This window comes from Anguilla anguilla, chromosome 14, assembly GCF_013347855.1.
Source record: "Anguilla anguilla isolate fAngAng1 chromosome 14, fAngAng1.pri, whole genome shotgun sequence".
NCBI classification, from domain to species: Eukaryota; Metazoa; Chordata; class Actinopteri; order Anguilliformes; family Anguillidae; genus Anguilla; species Anguilla anguilla.
The window spans coordinates 2,907,400-2,924,994 of NC_049214.1; the positions used below are offsets into that span (position 1 = coordinate 2,907,400).

Sequence of the window (17,595 nt, forward strand, 5' to 3'; positions counted from 1 at the left end):
TTAATTTCAAGGTATTTACATCCATACCGGGTGAAACCTGTAACCTGTACCAACGTGATAGAAAGAGGAAAGTGTGGAGTAAGAAAATAACTGCTCATGATCCCAAGCATACCCACCTCATCTGTGGAACTTGGTGGAGGCAGCATCTTAGCCTGGGCATTCTGTCATAGGATGCCACCTTTCAAACAAGTAAGTTCATCAAATTTCTGCCTCGCTAGAGCTGCCCCAGTCTTACTGTAAGTGCTGTTATTGTGAAGTGGAAACGTATAGGAGCAACAACAGCTCAGCTGTGAAGCGGAAGGCTACACAAGCTCACAGAACGGGACCGCAGAGAGCTGAAGCGTGTGGCCTAGCGCGTGAAAATCGTCTGTCCTCGGTTGCAACACCCACTACGATGTCAGCACAAGAACTATTGGGTTTCCATGGCTGGGCAGCCGTACACAAGCCTAAGATCACCATGCACAATGCCAAGCGTCGGCTGGAGTGGTGTAAAGCACACCGCCATTGGACTCTGAGGAATAATGGTCTGGGGCTGTTTTTCATGGTGTGGGCTAGGCACCCTTAGTTGCAGTTAAGGGAAATCTTAATGCTGCAGCATACAATTACATTCTAGAGGACTGTGGCACATGCAACTTTGTGGCAACAGTTTGGGCAAGGCCCTTTTCTGTTTCAGCATGACAATGTCCCCTTGCACAAAGAAAAATCCATAAAGAAATGGCTTGCTGACTTTGGTGGGGAAGAACAAGAATGTGCGCAATCTGTGGAACTGTCCTGCTTCCAATCCCCATTTCTAAGAAGGTAAAATGTGTGAGAGCATGAATGTGTGTTTGTTTTAGAATGCACATGAACACACACAAATTCACCCCATTTTATTTTATTAATATTATCTAAAACAGCAGCTGTTTAATCAGAACAGTCAACTCAGTAGCAACAAATAAAGGCACGTCATGAACTGTATATCAAGAAGCGTCGAAGAAAAATGGAAAACACCGTTCTGTACAATAGCAATTTGCAATTAAGTTTAAAAAAAAAAAAACAAGGATATGCAATGGGCAATTGAGATGGATATGCAGGATGTAATAAATGCTAGTGCAAATGTACTACCTTCTCTCAAAGTTTCGATATTCAGTTGTAATAGAATACAATGAGAATCACATTTAGAGTGTTGACGTTGATTTAAAAGTGTATGTAAACACGTAACATTCGATATTTGGACAGCTACTTCACGTTGAAATAACCTGTTAAATAGTTCTGCCACCCACCATTTACAAAGCATTAAAGTGTTCGGTTAAAATGCTGTGCAGAATATATTGAGTATGTATTTATAACCATGATAGAAAAAGTCATGTTTGAAAAATCCCCCCTCAAACTTAATGGTTCCACGTACAATACAGTAAGAGTACAGAGTGAAGGAGAGGGGAATCAAAATACAAATCCTACCATAAATATTTTATGCATAATTTTAAAGTGTGTCTTCTTGACTTAACAACTGTAATTTATTAGAAAAATAGCACAATGTGTGCATGAACAGTGCAAGAATGTTTTGAAATGACTTTTAAGACAAAATCCAAACTTTGGTCAAAAGAGGAGAAAGAAAATTTACACAAGCAATTTGGTTCCTGTTCAAAATAAGAAAAAACAATAATAACTTAGCAAAGGCATGTCAGATCCAACAATATATATATAAAAGTAATTCTATATATAAAATAGTAGTAATTATGGGTTCAGAACACGTTCGCGGTGATATATACGACCGCGTAACAAATCATTCGAGGGGGACTTAAAGTGGACGTAACACGCCTTACAGTGGGTCAGGACGCGTAATCACACGGTGAGTGAAGCCTGCGCATTTTTTTACACAGCCCCGTTTATTTATATGTGGATTAGAGAACATCAGCCCCTCGTCGTCATTGTTATACCGTTATTAGACACAAAAAACAAACGGGGGGGGGGGGGCGAACATGAAAACAACTGCAACAATTATGCTGCCCTTGTTACATTAGCTGTAGCAGGCTACCGGACGTCTTGTGCCAAATATCAAACAACGTTTGTTTCCCCCCGTTTGCTTATGGGCGATGTAGAGCTGGGCAGTTTACAGAGAGGCACGCGGTCCCACCCCCTTAGTGAATGGCCAGGTCCACCTGTGATATCGAGCGTAGTACTTTTCGTGAATAACCGTGGATTTTCGTGAGTTCTTCTTCCGTTCCACTGCACCCCGATAAACTACTTCAGCAAGGCGAGCGCTGCTTCTCGGATCAAAAGCGCGGCTTTCTCGATATCCTCCTCGGTCTGCTCAACGGTCACCACCACCCGAATTCTAGTGGAGAGGGAGGGAGAGACATTCCGCCGTTACCGACAGACACAGCGCACGTTGTTTACTCCAAACCCAACGCAGCTGGATTCATTTAGACATTATGCAGAGACACTCGGCGAGACACGTGATACCATCAGAATTGAATCCCCAACCAAATAAATCCGAAGCACGAACGGCATTTATCAAGGACTGTTCTAAAACAGCTATTATTACTACTGTTCCATGGCGAATAGTTATGTTGATACAGGCAATGCTTTTCAAACGTTATGTTTTTAAAAACTGCTGGGACAATGTTAGGAAATTAAATGCTTCAAGTGCACATCTAGACTGAAGCATACTCCTCACAATTTAGACCAATAGGAAATAGCAAACTGTATAACTCATGAGTTGGATGATGCCATTCCTTAAAACATTATGCCAGTTTCTGTTGGTTCAAATATTGCAAGGGACGAAGGAAATGCCTCCATGTTTTTAGTCGTTTAAAATCAAATACATTTATTCAAACTTACGTTGGAGGTGGGAGAAATCTTTCCTCTTTATCCAAGTATCGAGCCTGGGTGAGTGCGATCTTTCGGTCCAAACACTGGTTGAGGCAATTCAAGAGCACAAAAAAAGAGAAGATGCAACTTCAGCACTTCTCACCAGGACGCATGCAGATAGGCAACTGTAAACTTTAGAGCGTCAGCTAACGTTGGTGTGGAACTCAAGCAAGAACCCCCAGGCAGCTGGACTTCCAGACACACTACTACCATGAATAGCCCCCCCCCCCCCCCCCCCAGAAAAATCTCATCCCTCAATATATTTACAACATTCCAGCCAGAAGATGTACACCCCTCCACCGCCCCAAAGCGGGATGTACTGCATCGCGTCATAACCACCCTGAACTTAAAAATTTTTTTGCCAGGTGACGAGAATCACTTCAGTTTTCAAATTACGTTCAAACCAATTCAACCAATCGAGGGGGGGGGGGGGGGGGTTTCTCGGTGACTCACGTAATCCACGATGCTCCGCAGCGTCTTGACGTCCGTGTCCCGGGACCCGGAGCCGTTCTCCAGCTGCAGGTGGAAAGCCGGGGTGAAAGGCTCTCCCACTAACTTCAGGCCGGGAATTCTGTGGGGGGGGAGGGGGGGGGGGGGGGAGTGGAGGAGAGTCACATTCAAACACACATAATTCAGGTACACAATTGAAACCAAGACTGGCTTAAGTGTTTTAGTCTTGTAATGAGACTTTAAAACCTTTTTTCCCCCTCTCAAGTAGGAAGTATGAACTCGTCTTCAGTTACTGTTTGCCTGACAAGCTAAATTTTCTTACCACAAATCTTATTTCTGTCTTATTTAGCAAAAAAAGTAATAGGAATAAGATGTTAAGTCTAAATACAGGACTAATATACTTGCTGAGTTTTAGCCATGGTTTGGCAAGTTTCATCGTTTTTTTTCAAATCTCAAGCAAATGCCATTTTTTTTACATTTAGGAAACACTTTTATCCGGAGTGACTTAGACGTAGACAACATGTGGTTTGGGCTAGGCCCCTTAGTTGAAAGCAAATCTTAATGGTTTTGTTGAGATCGCTGTGGAAGAACTTGACTGGCCTGCATAGAACATCAACCCCATCCAACACTTTTGGAATCAATTGGAAAGCCAACTGCGAGCCAGGCCTAAATAATAATCAAGCCACACCCAACTCAAAAATTTGATTGATGAAGGTGGAAAAACCAGCAAGTCACTGGAATGAGACCAAAACAGCGCAGCGTAAGACTACAAACATGAATCCCACAGTGCATCCATGCGTTCATATATAAATTATTATTCATATATAAATCCACTTCAGAGTGCTGAAAGGAAAATTGCAAATGTGCAAGTACTGGACGTGAGCAGGATATCTTCCACAGAGCCAAGCTGCAACCGAAGCATCCCCCCCATCCCCCATCCCCCCTCCCCCCTCCCCCCCAAAACGTTATGCATTAAAACTGACAGCAAAGAACCACAAAGAAGCCCAAACACAGCGGCGCCCAAAACTGTAACAGAAAATCTGACGGCGCGGCGGACATTTTGGGGTTGTTCCATGGCACGCAATCCCATAACGGGGGGGGGAGGGGGGAATGCTCTTCTGTTAGTCCATGAAGGATCGGATTTGGTGTCATACACAAAACATACTATCAACAGCTCTCCTCAAAACAGGGAGTGACTAATCAGGATTAATTCGGTGCTTTCTGTCCCGGGATGCAGAACTGACCATCTCCCATGTACGGTGGCCTATATCACAACGCACAAATAACCTGGTGCAGTTTGTCAGCATGGTTTCCTGAATGTAAAATGTATTATTTAATCATGTTATATTTTCTCTTGTCTGCATACATTATTATTTTAATATCAATTTGATGTATCCTGTTCATGGGTATAGCTTATTCTCTATGCACACACATGTAAAACACAGTCTTGAAAACTGATTTGTACAGATAAGACATTATCTTGTACACAGGAGATGTGTTTGGCATGCCGCAGACTATATAAAACCTTGTGTAGATTTCCAGACACTGAAGCTCTGACTTACTGGAAAACAGAGTCAAGCTTGTGTGGCAGAGGCCTGCTGCGATCTGATTGGTGGCTGCAGATGTCCTGCCTGATTTGGTTTGCTGGGGTGGTTTATCATTTCAAACATCCCCCCACCCCACTGTGCCCACAACAATGACCCCCCCCCCCCCCCCCCCCCCGAGCATCCCAACCATCCCCCCCCCCAGTACTTCCTCCTCTGTCATCCTAGCTTTGTTTCGGTCGATTACAATGGGCTACTTGCAGTAATGACTTCCACATGATGTGAGAGGGCTAGCAGTCATGAGGATGAAGCTAAAACATTTCAAACTAGTCTTGCTGTGTCCTTCCTGTCATTGTCACTGAAGTAACGCATGTCACACGGCTACCATAATATATTTCTGCAAGCTAGCTATCAAGATAGCCGAGGAATTATTTTTGCAATTACTGAATCGACTGTTTGGTAAAAATGGTACGTTATAAAAAAAAATAATAAAACAAATAAAATCCCACTGCTGTGACAGTGGACATGTGGATGTGGATAACCATCCATAGCGACTCAGACAACAAGCGACTCTGGGCCGGATCTACACCGCATCCAGCCCAGCAGTGCTGACTTCGGGCCAGAACCGGCACAGATCCGGCCCGGAGGCGCCCGCTACCTGGGAATCGCACAAGCCAGCAGAACAGCTGTTCTCCCCGGGTCTGTTTAATCAAATCCCCCTGAAGCTGTTGTGTTTATCGCATGAACGAACGCTTTTTACAAATCACATGACTCTAAATCTGACCAGACAGAGAGAGTCGTGTTTTGCCTTTATTAACCCTAGGAGGAGTTAGCCGTGCGTTAGGAGCGACACCGGAATTTTCTGGCTTAGGACTCCAGCCCACACGAGATTACGCTTCGTCGGAAGTATTAAATCTCCAGAGGTGTTTTTATTTTTATTTTTCAAACAAAGCAGGTCCTCGAAGTTAGGCAGAGTTACGCCACTTTTCACTGCTAAGTCGGTCAGGCTCCAGTATGGAGAATATTGGGCCTGACGTGTGGGTAATCTAAGCCCGACTCCTTTGTGTTATTAAAAGCTTTGGGTGTCTGTGATCCATTAATAAAACACTCATTTTTTTGTTCTTCTTCCAGGGCAATTTCAGGGCAACCGCGCTGAAGCACGCAAACGGCCAGCAAAAATAAGACGGATTGGAGCTGGAGGTTTCTGCGAATACTCCAGAAGGCTTCATCGCGTACAGACGAAGTAACACGAGAAGGTGAGTCTACGAACACAACCGCAGTAGTTTTCTTCCCTAAGAGAGGAACAAGAAGTACTTAAGCATTCGAGAGAACACGCTGATGGAGTATAAAATAGTGCCTCACTACCAACAACACACATTCCCCAGACCCCAAGGGATTCATCCATGTCGTTACAGTGAGTACCAGGAATACATTACATGTACGAAAGCTCCTGCTTGGGATGCAAGTCCACTCACTGGATAAAGTAATGGCACTACATTTCCCACAGTGCTTTGGGCCAGGGTATTCCCCCCCCACCCCCAACGTTATTAATTAGTCTTTGCAAAGAAAAGCCTCCTGCTTCGCACCATATAAGATGGATTTCTAATTATTTTCTGTTTAAGGTCTAACCTGAAATCCGATTAATCTGCTCTGAAGACAAAAATGGCAAGCTCTGCTGAGCCTAAACAGTAAACACAGTCAAAAAATTCTGAAAGCCAGATCGAAAGGGCACTTAGGCCTGCTTCAGTAATTGAAAGTACATACATCTAAAAAAACCTGTTTAACTCACGCTTGGGCTGCCTAAAAGACATCAATGAATGCATGTTATATATGTAAGGTTCTGCTTGGCATGTGAATCCACTCACTGACTTATCTACAAAACTACATCCCCCAGAATGTTCTACACCAGGGTATTCCCATTGTGTGTTTATTTTATTTTATTTATTTATTTTTTTTTTAAACAAAGTGAGGAAATCAAATCCAATGAAAGTAGTCGGACAAACTAAACACTTAATGAAGTGGATGATTCCTCCCGTAAACACGTCCCGAGTCTTATTTTCGTACAGAAAACAACTCCAGGCCCCTTCTGAGTCCTGACAAGAACCCTTTGCGGCCAATCTGCTGATGGGCAAAGCTGCCAAACTATTCGAAAATGGCCGAGGTCTACAACCGACCGAGCGCTTCCACAGCGTCTCCACGGAAACCTGAGGCAAATCAGCGTTACCGCCATAAATGCTTATCCGCAGAGTACGGTGTCGTTATTTACACTGTAACGCCGAAGCGTTTCCAAAAGTCCTCGGTCTCTGAGAAATAAGAGTCATTTTCCCCCTTTTATTGAGCGCACATGTGAAAAGGCAGCTTTTATGCTGAGCGCGCATTGGCTGGTTCTGCCGGCGACTGCGGGGGGAAATTACAGGCCTCAGAGCCAACATGGCGGCTCCTTCCGTGGAAAAAAACCCATTAAAAAAAACTCACCCTTGCAGAGCTCTGTGGACCCGTCTGCATTTCTCCCTCAGGATGGCGAAGATCCCTGCAAAGAGAGAAGAGAAGAGCGGTAAAAACAGCGTTTTCCCGCCATCTGCCCCCCGTGCTTTAAGAGCCTATGTGCAGATTGGCGCAAGATGAAAATAATAAAATCGTTATTTTTTAAAAGTTTAAATTGATACAAATCTTTCCAAGAAACTTCTAGAGGAATCCCTCTGAGAAATTTATAAAGGTTTAAGAAGGAAAAAAAAAAGTACAGGGAATGTGGAGGTTGGAATCAGTGCGTATGGTCTGAATAAACAGCCTCACACTGCCCAGTTGCGCTGAAACGACGATTCAACACATTCAGTACTTCTGAGGTCTATGAACCCCATTCTGTCCAAACCAATCCTGCACAGTACGCTGCAGAAATAGGGAATGTGTGTATGCACGCATGCTTATGCTTGTGCTTGTGTGTGTGTGAGAGAGAGCATGAGAGTATGACAGAGAGAGAGTGGGAGTGTGTGTGTGTGTGCGTGTGAGTATAAGTGAGTGTGTGTGTGTGTGTGTGTGTGTGTAAAAGAGAGTATGAGAGTATGACAGAGAGAGAGTGGGAGTGTGTGTGTGTGTGCGTGTGAGTATAAGTGAGTGTGTGTGTGTGTAAAAGAGAGTATGAGAGTATGACAGGGAGAGAGTGGGAGTGTGTGCATGTGAGTATGCTCTAAGTGTGTGTGTGCTTGTGTGTATGTGTGAGAGACAACGGGTGTGTGTGTGGGTGTGTGTGTGTGTAAGAGAGAGTATGAGAATATGAGAGAAAGAGAGAGTGAGTGTGTGTGCGTGTGAGTATAAGTTAGAGTGTGTATGTGTGTGCGTGTGTGTGTACGAGAGAGGGTGTGTGTGTGTATGTGCGTGCAAGGGAAAGTGAGTGTGTTAATGTGTCTGCAGCAGTACCTGGGTCTTCCTCCATGATGTTGAGGGCCTCTATGGCAGCTGAGGCCAGCATCGGGGGCAGGGAGGCAGAGAAGCAGTAACCCTGACCAGAGAGACGCTGTCGGGGGGGGAAGGGGGGGGCACAGGTCACACTCACACACTCTGTAGAGCTCACACTAACATCAGTACACCCTGCACCCAGCCCTGACCAGTGTGACACTCACACACTCCGTAAAACTAACACTCACATCAGTACACCCTGCATCCAACCCTGACCAGTGTGACACTCACACACTCTGTAAAACTCACACTAGCATCAATACAGCCGGCATCCAACAGCCACCAAGAAATCTTAGTTCATTGTAATCTTAGGCCTTTTCAAGCTGCTTATTATACAATATATAGATTATCAACAACACAAAAAAGTTAACAATAATTGCCCTAAAAGGGAGTTTTAGATGGACACCAAGTTTTCCAAGATAGCAGCATACTGTAACAAAATTAAATCCTTCTCATGTTCGGTAAAATGTGTTTTAATACACGTAACAGATGTGATTAATAACGAACAGAGCTAGCTGGACAGCCTGAAGCCGCCTCCCCCTCCTCTGATTGGTCCTCCCCTCTTAGCATTCACTCTCATATTGTGACACGGCCAGAACCATCCCCAACACCGCTTTGAATTTACTGATCATTTCCTTATTGCCCTTTTCACGGTTTAATATCTTTAAGTTCCTCTGTAATCGACGCACACTAGCCAAATTCTTTGACGTAAACGTAACGTCCGTAATTCTACAATGTAATTTTTGTTTCTCAGAATGCAGTTTATTTTTCTAGCAGCTGTCATCTACAGACAGGTCATTTATTACACTGCATCTTTTGGAAAGCTGACTAGAAGAAACAAAAAAATAAATGAACTTCCTAACAAGATCCCAGCCTAGCTACCTGTAAATACAACATGCTTCCCATCACTAATCATGCAGATATGCATTTACACATGTGTTTATTTAATGTTAACATGTACACTGTTTAATAATATTTAGTGAATATTTAAGAAATATACACCGTGTGCAGACCGGACTTGGAAATACCTGATGGTCGATAACGAAGGATCTTCCGCAGCAGAAGCCGCCGACAGAGGCCACCGCGTTCTCCATGTTAGCGCTGATGAGGTCGATGTCATCGATCTGTCCCACGCGGGAAACACAGAAGCAAACATTACATTAAATGACATTACAGGCATTTAGCAGATGCTCTTATCCACAGCATTGACATCCATTTATACAGCTGGATATATACGGAAGCAATGCAGGTTAAGTACCTTTGCTCAAGGGTACAAGGGCAATGTCCTACCCAGGAATCGAACCTGTGACCTTCCGGGTACAAGACCAGCTTCGTACCCATTATAATACACTGCTGCCCAAACCTGACTGTGCACGTTTTTACTAAACACAGGAACACTGAACACTCCCAGGAAAACACAGGCATGCGAGTCACGTCCACTGCTGGGACACGGTGGCAGGTTCGAAACCCGGGCGGGGGGGCGGGGGTGCTGTTGGGGTGGGCTACGCACGTTGACTCCGAAGTGCTCTGTGACGCCCCGTCCGTGGTCTCCGAGAACGCCGAAGGACATGCTCTCTTCCAGAAAGATCCGCACCTTGTACCTGTACTTCAGCTTCACCTGGGGGAAAATGGGACAGGTGTTTTCTTTTTTTTTTTTTGGAACACGACCAATCCCGGTTTTCTGAGAATGTAAACAATGTGAACAAGGCCTTAAAAAAAATTTTTTTTTTTTAAATGCATCTACATTTTTCATAAAAAAATTCATATATCATTACGATAAACACTGGTGACCACAGAAGGCAAACTGAACCATCATATATATATATATATATATATATATACATATATATATATATAATTCTTCAGTACTGAGTATGTATTTGTCTGAAGGCATCTCGTTGAGTTATAGAATCCAGTTAAGAAAGGAAATAAGGAATGAAGCAAACTGCTAGAAAATCTGGTTTGCAATTCATAAGGAACAACAAATTAAACAGTTACACATGAATAGCCCAATTATTTTTATTATTTCAAAATGATATCTGCTCCCAATGTCGAGAACCGTTTGACATGTGGGGAAAAATCTAAAATTACAGACTAAAATTAAAGCAACGTGTGTTTCTGGTAACTAAAAAATAAAAACAACGTGCGTTCCGGGGCAACGCTTGATGAATGGAATTCTGGGATACACATTAATCCCCATAAACTCCTCCCATGATTCCATCTGGCAAAGCCCTGATTACCAAGAACGGAAGTTAAAAATCTGGAGCCTCACCAGTTCTGGGAGGGGGCACACGTCGCCAGTGTTGATGTACAGCCCCTCCACGACGATGAACCTGCGGGTCACGCGAGCCTTCCGAGGATTCTGGAACACGAGGGGAACGAGTTAATCACCGCATTCCAGATCTGTCCACGGTTGCCACGGCCGCAGATTCGCCATAGTAACCAGATGGGGCGGCGGCGGCTCCGCCACCACCACCAGCATTCCATCCAACCTCTCTACGTCATTGCCTGAAACGCAGTCAAAGAGCTCAGGGAGAACTGCTGGAGAGTTCTGGTTTGGCACCGATGCAGGAAGAGATGACGGTCTGTCCTCCCTATTTTAACAGCCCTGATTATAGGCATCCCTGGTTGCCAAATAGCAGTTTCTGGTGCTATATTACAGCTTGCGAATGTTGAATATGGCGTTTGCCCAATAACAGAATATCAAGATTCTGGCGTTTGTCACCACCCAACTAAATGTTCTTAGGACGTATCCTATTGGAACTTTTCATCTGGGACAGAGCTTTGAATGTTAAGCTGCCGAGCATCACACATGGACACCAGAACAGCCTTAAAATGTCATTAATCTGCAGAAAACGTACTGGAGAGTAGCCATGGAGACAGACACGGACTGAAACATAATGTTAGTGCGGAAGCCCTACACAATGAATCCTGAAAATCCAAAAATAAACACTCATCTCCAGGTGCAACCAAAAAATCTAACAAGTCTTTCAGCAATCGGGCTGCCTCTGCTGAGCTCTGTGAAGCTTTATCACTACACTGTGCATGAGCAGTCATATCAGTCTGTGGGGTGTGGACTGAAATGAGCACCAACAGTGTCCCTAGACTTAAAGACTAACCCAACCCCCCCCCGCCAAAAAATTTTCCATCAGAGCTGGCCCTAGGGTTTTGCTGGCCTAAAGCAAGAATGTTGTTGTGGGCCCAAGGTGCTCCAACAAAAAAAAATAATAATAAATGAATACATACATAAATAAATAAAAGCGGGAAATGTGCGGTGCAGGGACGGTTGTGGCCCTAAATGACCGCTTAGTGTTTACGCCAGCGGCCGGCTCTGTTTTTCTGTTGTGCTGCATTTTTTGCATTTTCAGTCAATGAGTTGTCTCCTCCCAGGGCTAACTACGCTAACGTTTTTTCCCCAAGAAGCACACGTGCTCCCGAGCTGAAACACGTAGGAGCACGCTAGTGCATTAGTTCGTGTAATCCAATTAGTAGATGTGCTCCAAAATCATTTTCCCCAGTTGGCACACGGACATTTTTTAGGAGCGAACTGCCCCCTAAAACGGCAGCACTGTAGAGCCCTGCCTCTCCACAGGGACAGGCATTATGTGGTGGTCACCCTGCCGCCTGGATCACGAGATGATTTTTTTGAGATCAGGAGCGTTGCTGGGCTGATAAACTAAACGCGGATGTCAGACGAGTTTTCGGAAACGGGATCAGGGCGCGTTATCCCGCACCTTCAGGTCCTCCTGCTCCTGCTCCCGGAGCAGCCTCTCCAGGTCCTCCATGTCGTTGTGCTTGAAGTACTTCACGAAGCTGCGGGACGCCTGCAGGCCCTTCTGGATGGCGAAGCACGCCGCCTCGTCTCTGAGGAGAAAAAACAAACGCAGACGCTCCTCAGAAACCTCGACTAGGCTCTTCCCTCGCCGTGACATTATTTAGCCACGTCTGCATTTCCCGCCAGACAAGCGCAGATAAATTCATAAAGGGCGGACTTGAACATCTGTGAAATTCATGGCTCGAAACACATGGGTTCGGTCTCAGATCTGTAATGAGACAGGATATCTTTGAATCGTCCGCATATGCAAAGTTCAAAGAAGAGCAACTAAATTGGTTCCTGGTATGACAGATAAAAGTTATGAGGAAAGATGCTTCATCTCTTCAAGCTTAGCAACAGGAGATTTAGGGGCAAATTGATTGAGGCTTTTAAATCCATAAAGGGAACTAATAATGTGAACTGCAAGAGATTCTTCAGATTAAGTTCTGTTAGTAGAACGAGGGGACATAAATGGAAATTAGCAAAAGGTAAATTCCAGGCTCGATACAGTGTTAGAAACATCTAGCCTGTAGGTAATCAGAGCACGAGCGACATGGGATGTCGCACCGACAGAACGTTCCCTCTGCTGCAACCGCCAATTATGTCCCGCTGTCCACCTTAGCAGGATGCGCCACCCAGCAACCCCCACCCCCCTCCCATCCCATGCCCAGCCTGATGGCTGTTTAAATGTTCAAGGCGAAAGCAGCAGTGTCGTATGGGGGGGATGGGATCTGTTCGTGGGGCCCAAAACCCTTTGGCAGTGGCCCCTGGTTGAAAGACACGGTGGAAAGCACGGTACTCACACAAACACAATATCCCCCCTCTTGGAGTACGCGGGGATGGCGCTGGCTATCGTGGCGAAGCCGTAGGAATAGATAATGGCTTCTTCCGTCCTCATGAACTTCGCCAAGCGATCTTCCAGCTCCAAGTGAACATCTGGGGGAAGAATACGCACTTCGAGGTCAGAGTCGTGTATTTTTCCAGAAAGGAAAACAAACACTTAAGTCTGTTTGTGTTATGTAAATATACAGAACCAGGCCGCACATTCCATATCTGAAGATCTTAAATCTTACGAAACTAAGCATTTTTATTAACTGCCTGAACATAACGGATTGACAATTAACTAGCCACTGTCACATTTGTTGAAATGCAAACCAAATGCATTTTTTTGCTTCATTCAGACAGTGGGAAAGCAGAGATTGTAACAGATAGAAAAGGGATTGCACCTCAAAAAGTGCCACAGAGGAGGGGTCAAACCCTGCCCACGCAGGACGATCTGTATACGGCTCGAGTGAGCCGTCCTCCGGACTATGCAGTACACCGCACCCCCCTCCAAAATACCGCCTCTGGCTTCCGCCTCAGAACTCACCGAAGGTTCCGTAGAACCCCCTCGGCCCACAGGTGCCCACGCCGTACTTCTTCAGAGACGCCAAAGCCTGTTTCTGCCAAAGGGGGTAAAAAGGTAAATCAGCGTTAGATAAAGCGTTAATCGGAGTCCTCTCTGCAAAAACCGTCACTCCGATTTAATGGCAAAAAAAAAGCCTTCAGAAGTGACGGGTTCACTGCGCATTAGTGCAGGATCGCTTGCGCCGCACGCCAGCAGCAACATAAAGGGCTGCCCTACAGTTCCACTCCCGCGATCTCTACGGCAGATTAGCTTCGGAAAAAACGTTCGCGGCCGCACGCACAAGCGTCAACACCAACCTTCACTCGCCCGTTGTCGAGGAGACCCAGGAAGTTAAATGAGGCGAAGTTAATGCACTCCTTCCCATTGACTGTGATCTTGTGGCTTGGAGGGCTGCCAAAACAAGAGGGTGAATTAGCGAGAAGCCGAACCCCCGCTCACAGGCTCCGCCTCCTTTTATGTTCCGTTTACGAGCGGGGATCGTAACGGAGCGGGAAACGGGCGGATTTTACAACGGGACTAAAGAAACGAAAACATCAGAACCTCCGTGGTGCAAACGCTTCGGGAACGGAAAGGAGGTCGAAAATGAAATGTTTGCATCTTTGAAAGTGACTAGCAAAGACATCAGTTTGAATAATCTGAACCTACAGCCTACACTGAAGTCATTTTATATCCATAATTAATGGATTAATTCAACCTGTAACCTGTTAACCTGTATCTTAGAAGATTCGTTGATTTTTTTCAACATATATTTTCTGACCCATACATATTATTTTCAGGGACTCAGTTCTTAGGCCTTTTATTCAAACATTCTGTTCTCCATGTTCTTTAATCAAATTCTGTCAATATTCCCACATCGTAATCCGCGCATTCTACTTCCGTATTCACATCCGGCACTGGGCAGCAGTGTAGTACGACGGGAAAGGAACTGGTCTTATAACCTTAAGGTCACACGCACTCACCCAGTGACGATGTCATAATTGAGGGACGGGTGGTCCTTCGACACAGGAGGGACAAGGGGCTCTGGTTGCCACTCTTCAATAAGCTCCTCCTTCTCCTGCAACAGAGACCAATAAGGGGGTGAGCTCATAACAGGAGCCATTTTATATCCCAACAAACACATTCAAAGCCCTGAACAGAGAACGTTGTTCGTACTTTATGAAACAGCTTCACCAAGTATTCTTACCACCTGCTGTTCCTGAATGTGCAGTTTGCAATATATTCACTTGGGGGCTGGTGGAAGGTCAGTACATGTTTCGTTTTTCATGTTTAAAAAAAACATTTTTTTACATTGAATGACAAACTTGCACAAAACCACCCAGCCAGCAGTGGTCGCTGGTGTGCAGTGAGATGCTGTCATTCAGGCCAACTGAAACCACCCCATCCCTGCAGGCCACAGTTGGCATTGGTTGGGTTCAGTTTCTAGACCAGACCACACTGGCCCATCCACCCATTGGAACAGGGCCTTAACGGGATGAGACACCCAGCACCCTTGAGCTCTGGAATTTCCACAGCAACTGTTCTTATTAACATTTCTTATGTTTATTTAGTCTTTACTTATAAGAAAGGGACCTGGACCCCTGGGGTCACAGACTGTAATAAAAAAATAAAAAAAAATTATACATTGACATTTCTCTTGTGAAGTCTGCGTAAATGGTACTGTCAGATATTTCTTCGTCAGCGTCAACAATTTCTCAATGGAAAGTGTCACAGAGCGATGCTACTTTCCTTTAGACATCGCCCCTCTGACCTGTTGTCCATTAGTTGCCACCATGTTCTATTAATGCGTGCATTGCTTCTGTCTGGCCCTGGGTGTTACTAAGCATTCATGTTTTTGAGCTTTTCCCTGCTAGGGTGCTTTTTTTTAAAACACACTCCTTTACCTTCTCCGTCAGGTCAGAGCGGTCCTGCAGCTTGTAGGTCTTGGAGAACAGGAGCCGAACGATCCACAGAATCAGGATCCCCTCCAAGATCAAATGGTACGCAGGCGCCTGAGCGACAGTGAATATAAAAATTAAAGCAGACAAAAATGTGGACATGGGACTTTATTCTTTATGGCATCCATTGCTATTTCTGACATAATGTGCCTTACGAGGGTAAATAATCGCTCAAAACATGAAAAACACATACAAACTTTAAAAATTTAAAGTGTAGTACAATGGGTAAGGAGCTGGTCTTGTAACCTAAAGGTGAGAGGTTCGATACCAGGGTACGACCCTATCGTTGTACCCTTTGAGCCAGGTACATAATCTGCATTGCTTCGGTATATATTCAGCTGCATAAATGGATGCAATCTAAATGCAGTGTAAAACTTGTGTAAGTTGCTCTGGACAAGAGCGTCTGCTAAATGCCTATAATGTAACGTACTGTAAAAGAAAACTTAACTAGTTAAAGTACTGGGATTGCAATTGTGGTCACAACTAAAACCAGCATACACACTACAGTGGTACCCCAGGACTGAGTTTGAAAATATTGTTCCGTCCGTTTTCTGACAGCTCTATAAACTTACGCTGATTCACTCCTGTACTTGAGCTCAGTAAAATCTTTAGGATACACTTGCAGTCTGCGACTGTAGCTGGTGTTCATAAAAATGTCAGCACAAGATATGACTGAGCTGATGAAATAAGTAAGAATGGAAGAATAGTGGAAAAGATTTAGAATTTTGTTTAATGTATGCCCAGGGAATGAATAGTAAGTACATTCAATTCAATAAGAATTTTTTTTTTTGCCAACTACGATTAATCCGTATAAATGTAATCCAAATCAACCTAGCTACACCCACACAAAAATACACTGTCTATGATTCAGAATGACGCAGCTACCTGCTCACTAAAATGAATAACCTTTTGAAAGCATGTATTAATATTCGAGTTGCTAGCTAACAATAAACCTGGATAGTTACAAAATTATATGAACTACTTTGACAGGCCAGACAAACGTCGAAATGAACGTAACGGGTGACAACAACCAGAATCGTCAGCCGTAGCTAGGCTAACTGAATTTACATTCACCTCGCTAGCAAGCCAGCAACCGTAACGTTACGCCAGGTAAAACGGACAATTCAAAACGAGGCAGCTTTTCTAACTTTAGTAGCTACCAAAGTAATTTAGCATGCTAAACGCCAAACTGTACCGACGTTACCATGGTAATAACAAGTAAAACCCAGCTAGTTTACGATTGATACAAATCAGACATTTGAATGCTATATTCTATACGTGTAGAGTCAAATTCAGGTACTAGTCTGTCCAAATAAACTTGATTTCTATACTGAACAGTTAACGTTTCTATTGAGAAATAACTTCCTGTGTGCAAAAAAGGACACATCTCTCGATTCACTATTGGTCGAATGCGAGAGTACTTTTCTTTGATAGGGTCTTTTAAGCCTGTCTATTCCGTTACGTGAAAGACTATTGGTTATTTCTGTGTCAATCTGTGTCTGGAAATACCAGCAAGGCTTCCTGATTGATAGCACGAGTTTCGCAAATTAACTAGGAGTTTTGCTGTCCTTTCTCTGCTTTTTGTCAAATATATCCGCATAGTCAACAGAAAAGTACTTTACTTATCGTTACAATCGCAACAAACCCATGTTCTAATGCGAGAAACACCAGTATATTGTATATTTACCTCGTAGAAAGCCTGCACCATCTCAACTAACACCCACTGTTGCCCGGACGCCATCTTGATCACATGACCACCTGATCATTCACGTAACGTCATCTCTTCTGAATGAAAAGTGCGACGCATGCTCTATGAGTAGGCTTGTAGCGGCGTAGCTGCCTTCATAATATCAGCAGTGTTTTCATTAATGCCCGCATGTTTTGTGTATGTGTGGTCCGTAGAACACGCGCTCTCAATATAATTGTGAAGTATGGAAATAAACTGACGACGGGAATTATGAAGAATATTTTTATGTTGGTTATAACACTCACAGCCACCTGGTAACAAAGAATATTATATGTAAATCATTTGGGATCATAACGAAAGGAGGTGGCTGTACGAAATTTGCAAGGTTAGGCAGCATCGAAAAAAGTCGGTTTAGTGCGCGGTTTTCATAAAACAATCCGTGACCTGAAAAT

At 44.3% G+C, this 17,595-nt stretch overlaps 1 protein-coding gene across 1 annotated transcript; it reads right to left on the reverse strand.

Annotated features, from left to right (window-relative positions):
* Window positions 1-854: 854 nt before the first annotated feature.
* On the reverse strand, window positions 855-17,271 carry sptlc1 (serine palmitoyltransferase, long chain base subunit 1). Its single transcript, XM_035392145.1, has 15 exons — window positions 17,144-17,271; window positions 15,403-15,510; window positions 14,482-14,576; window positions 13,819-13,912; window positions 13,484-13,556; window positions 12,918-13,050; window positions 12,035-12,164; window positions 10,573-10,662; window positions 9,811-9,918; window positions 9,329-9,424; window positions 8,262-8,358; window positions 7,323-7,377; window positions 3,307-3,424; window positions 2,824-2,897; window positions 855-2,317 (listed from the first exon to the last, which is right to left on the reverse strand). Exons 1-15 carry the CDS (start codon window positions 17,195-17,197, stop codon window positions 2,224-2,226), a joined length of 1,419 nt encoding a protein of 472 aa, XP_035248036.1. The 5' UTR covers window positions 17,198-17,271; the 3' UTR covers window positions 855-2,223.
* Window positions 17,272-17,595: the final 324 nt, after the last annotated feature.

Bases quoted from the DNA above. Each gene is read 5' to 3' on its own strand.
- sptlc1 (XM_035392145.1), bottom strand. From the start codon at position 17,197: ATGGCGTCCGGGCAACAGTGGGTGTTAGTTGAGATGGTGCAGGCTTTC. The intron at 15,511-17,143 runs GTAAATATACAA...ACTGTCGCTCAG, and splicing joins TGGTGCAGGCTTTCTACGAG to GCGCCTGCGTACCATTTGAT. The intron at 2,318-2,823 runs GTAAGTTTGAAT...CCTCTCCACTAG, and splicing joins AGATTTCTCCCACCTCCAAC to AATTCGGGTGGTGGTGACCG.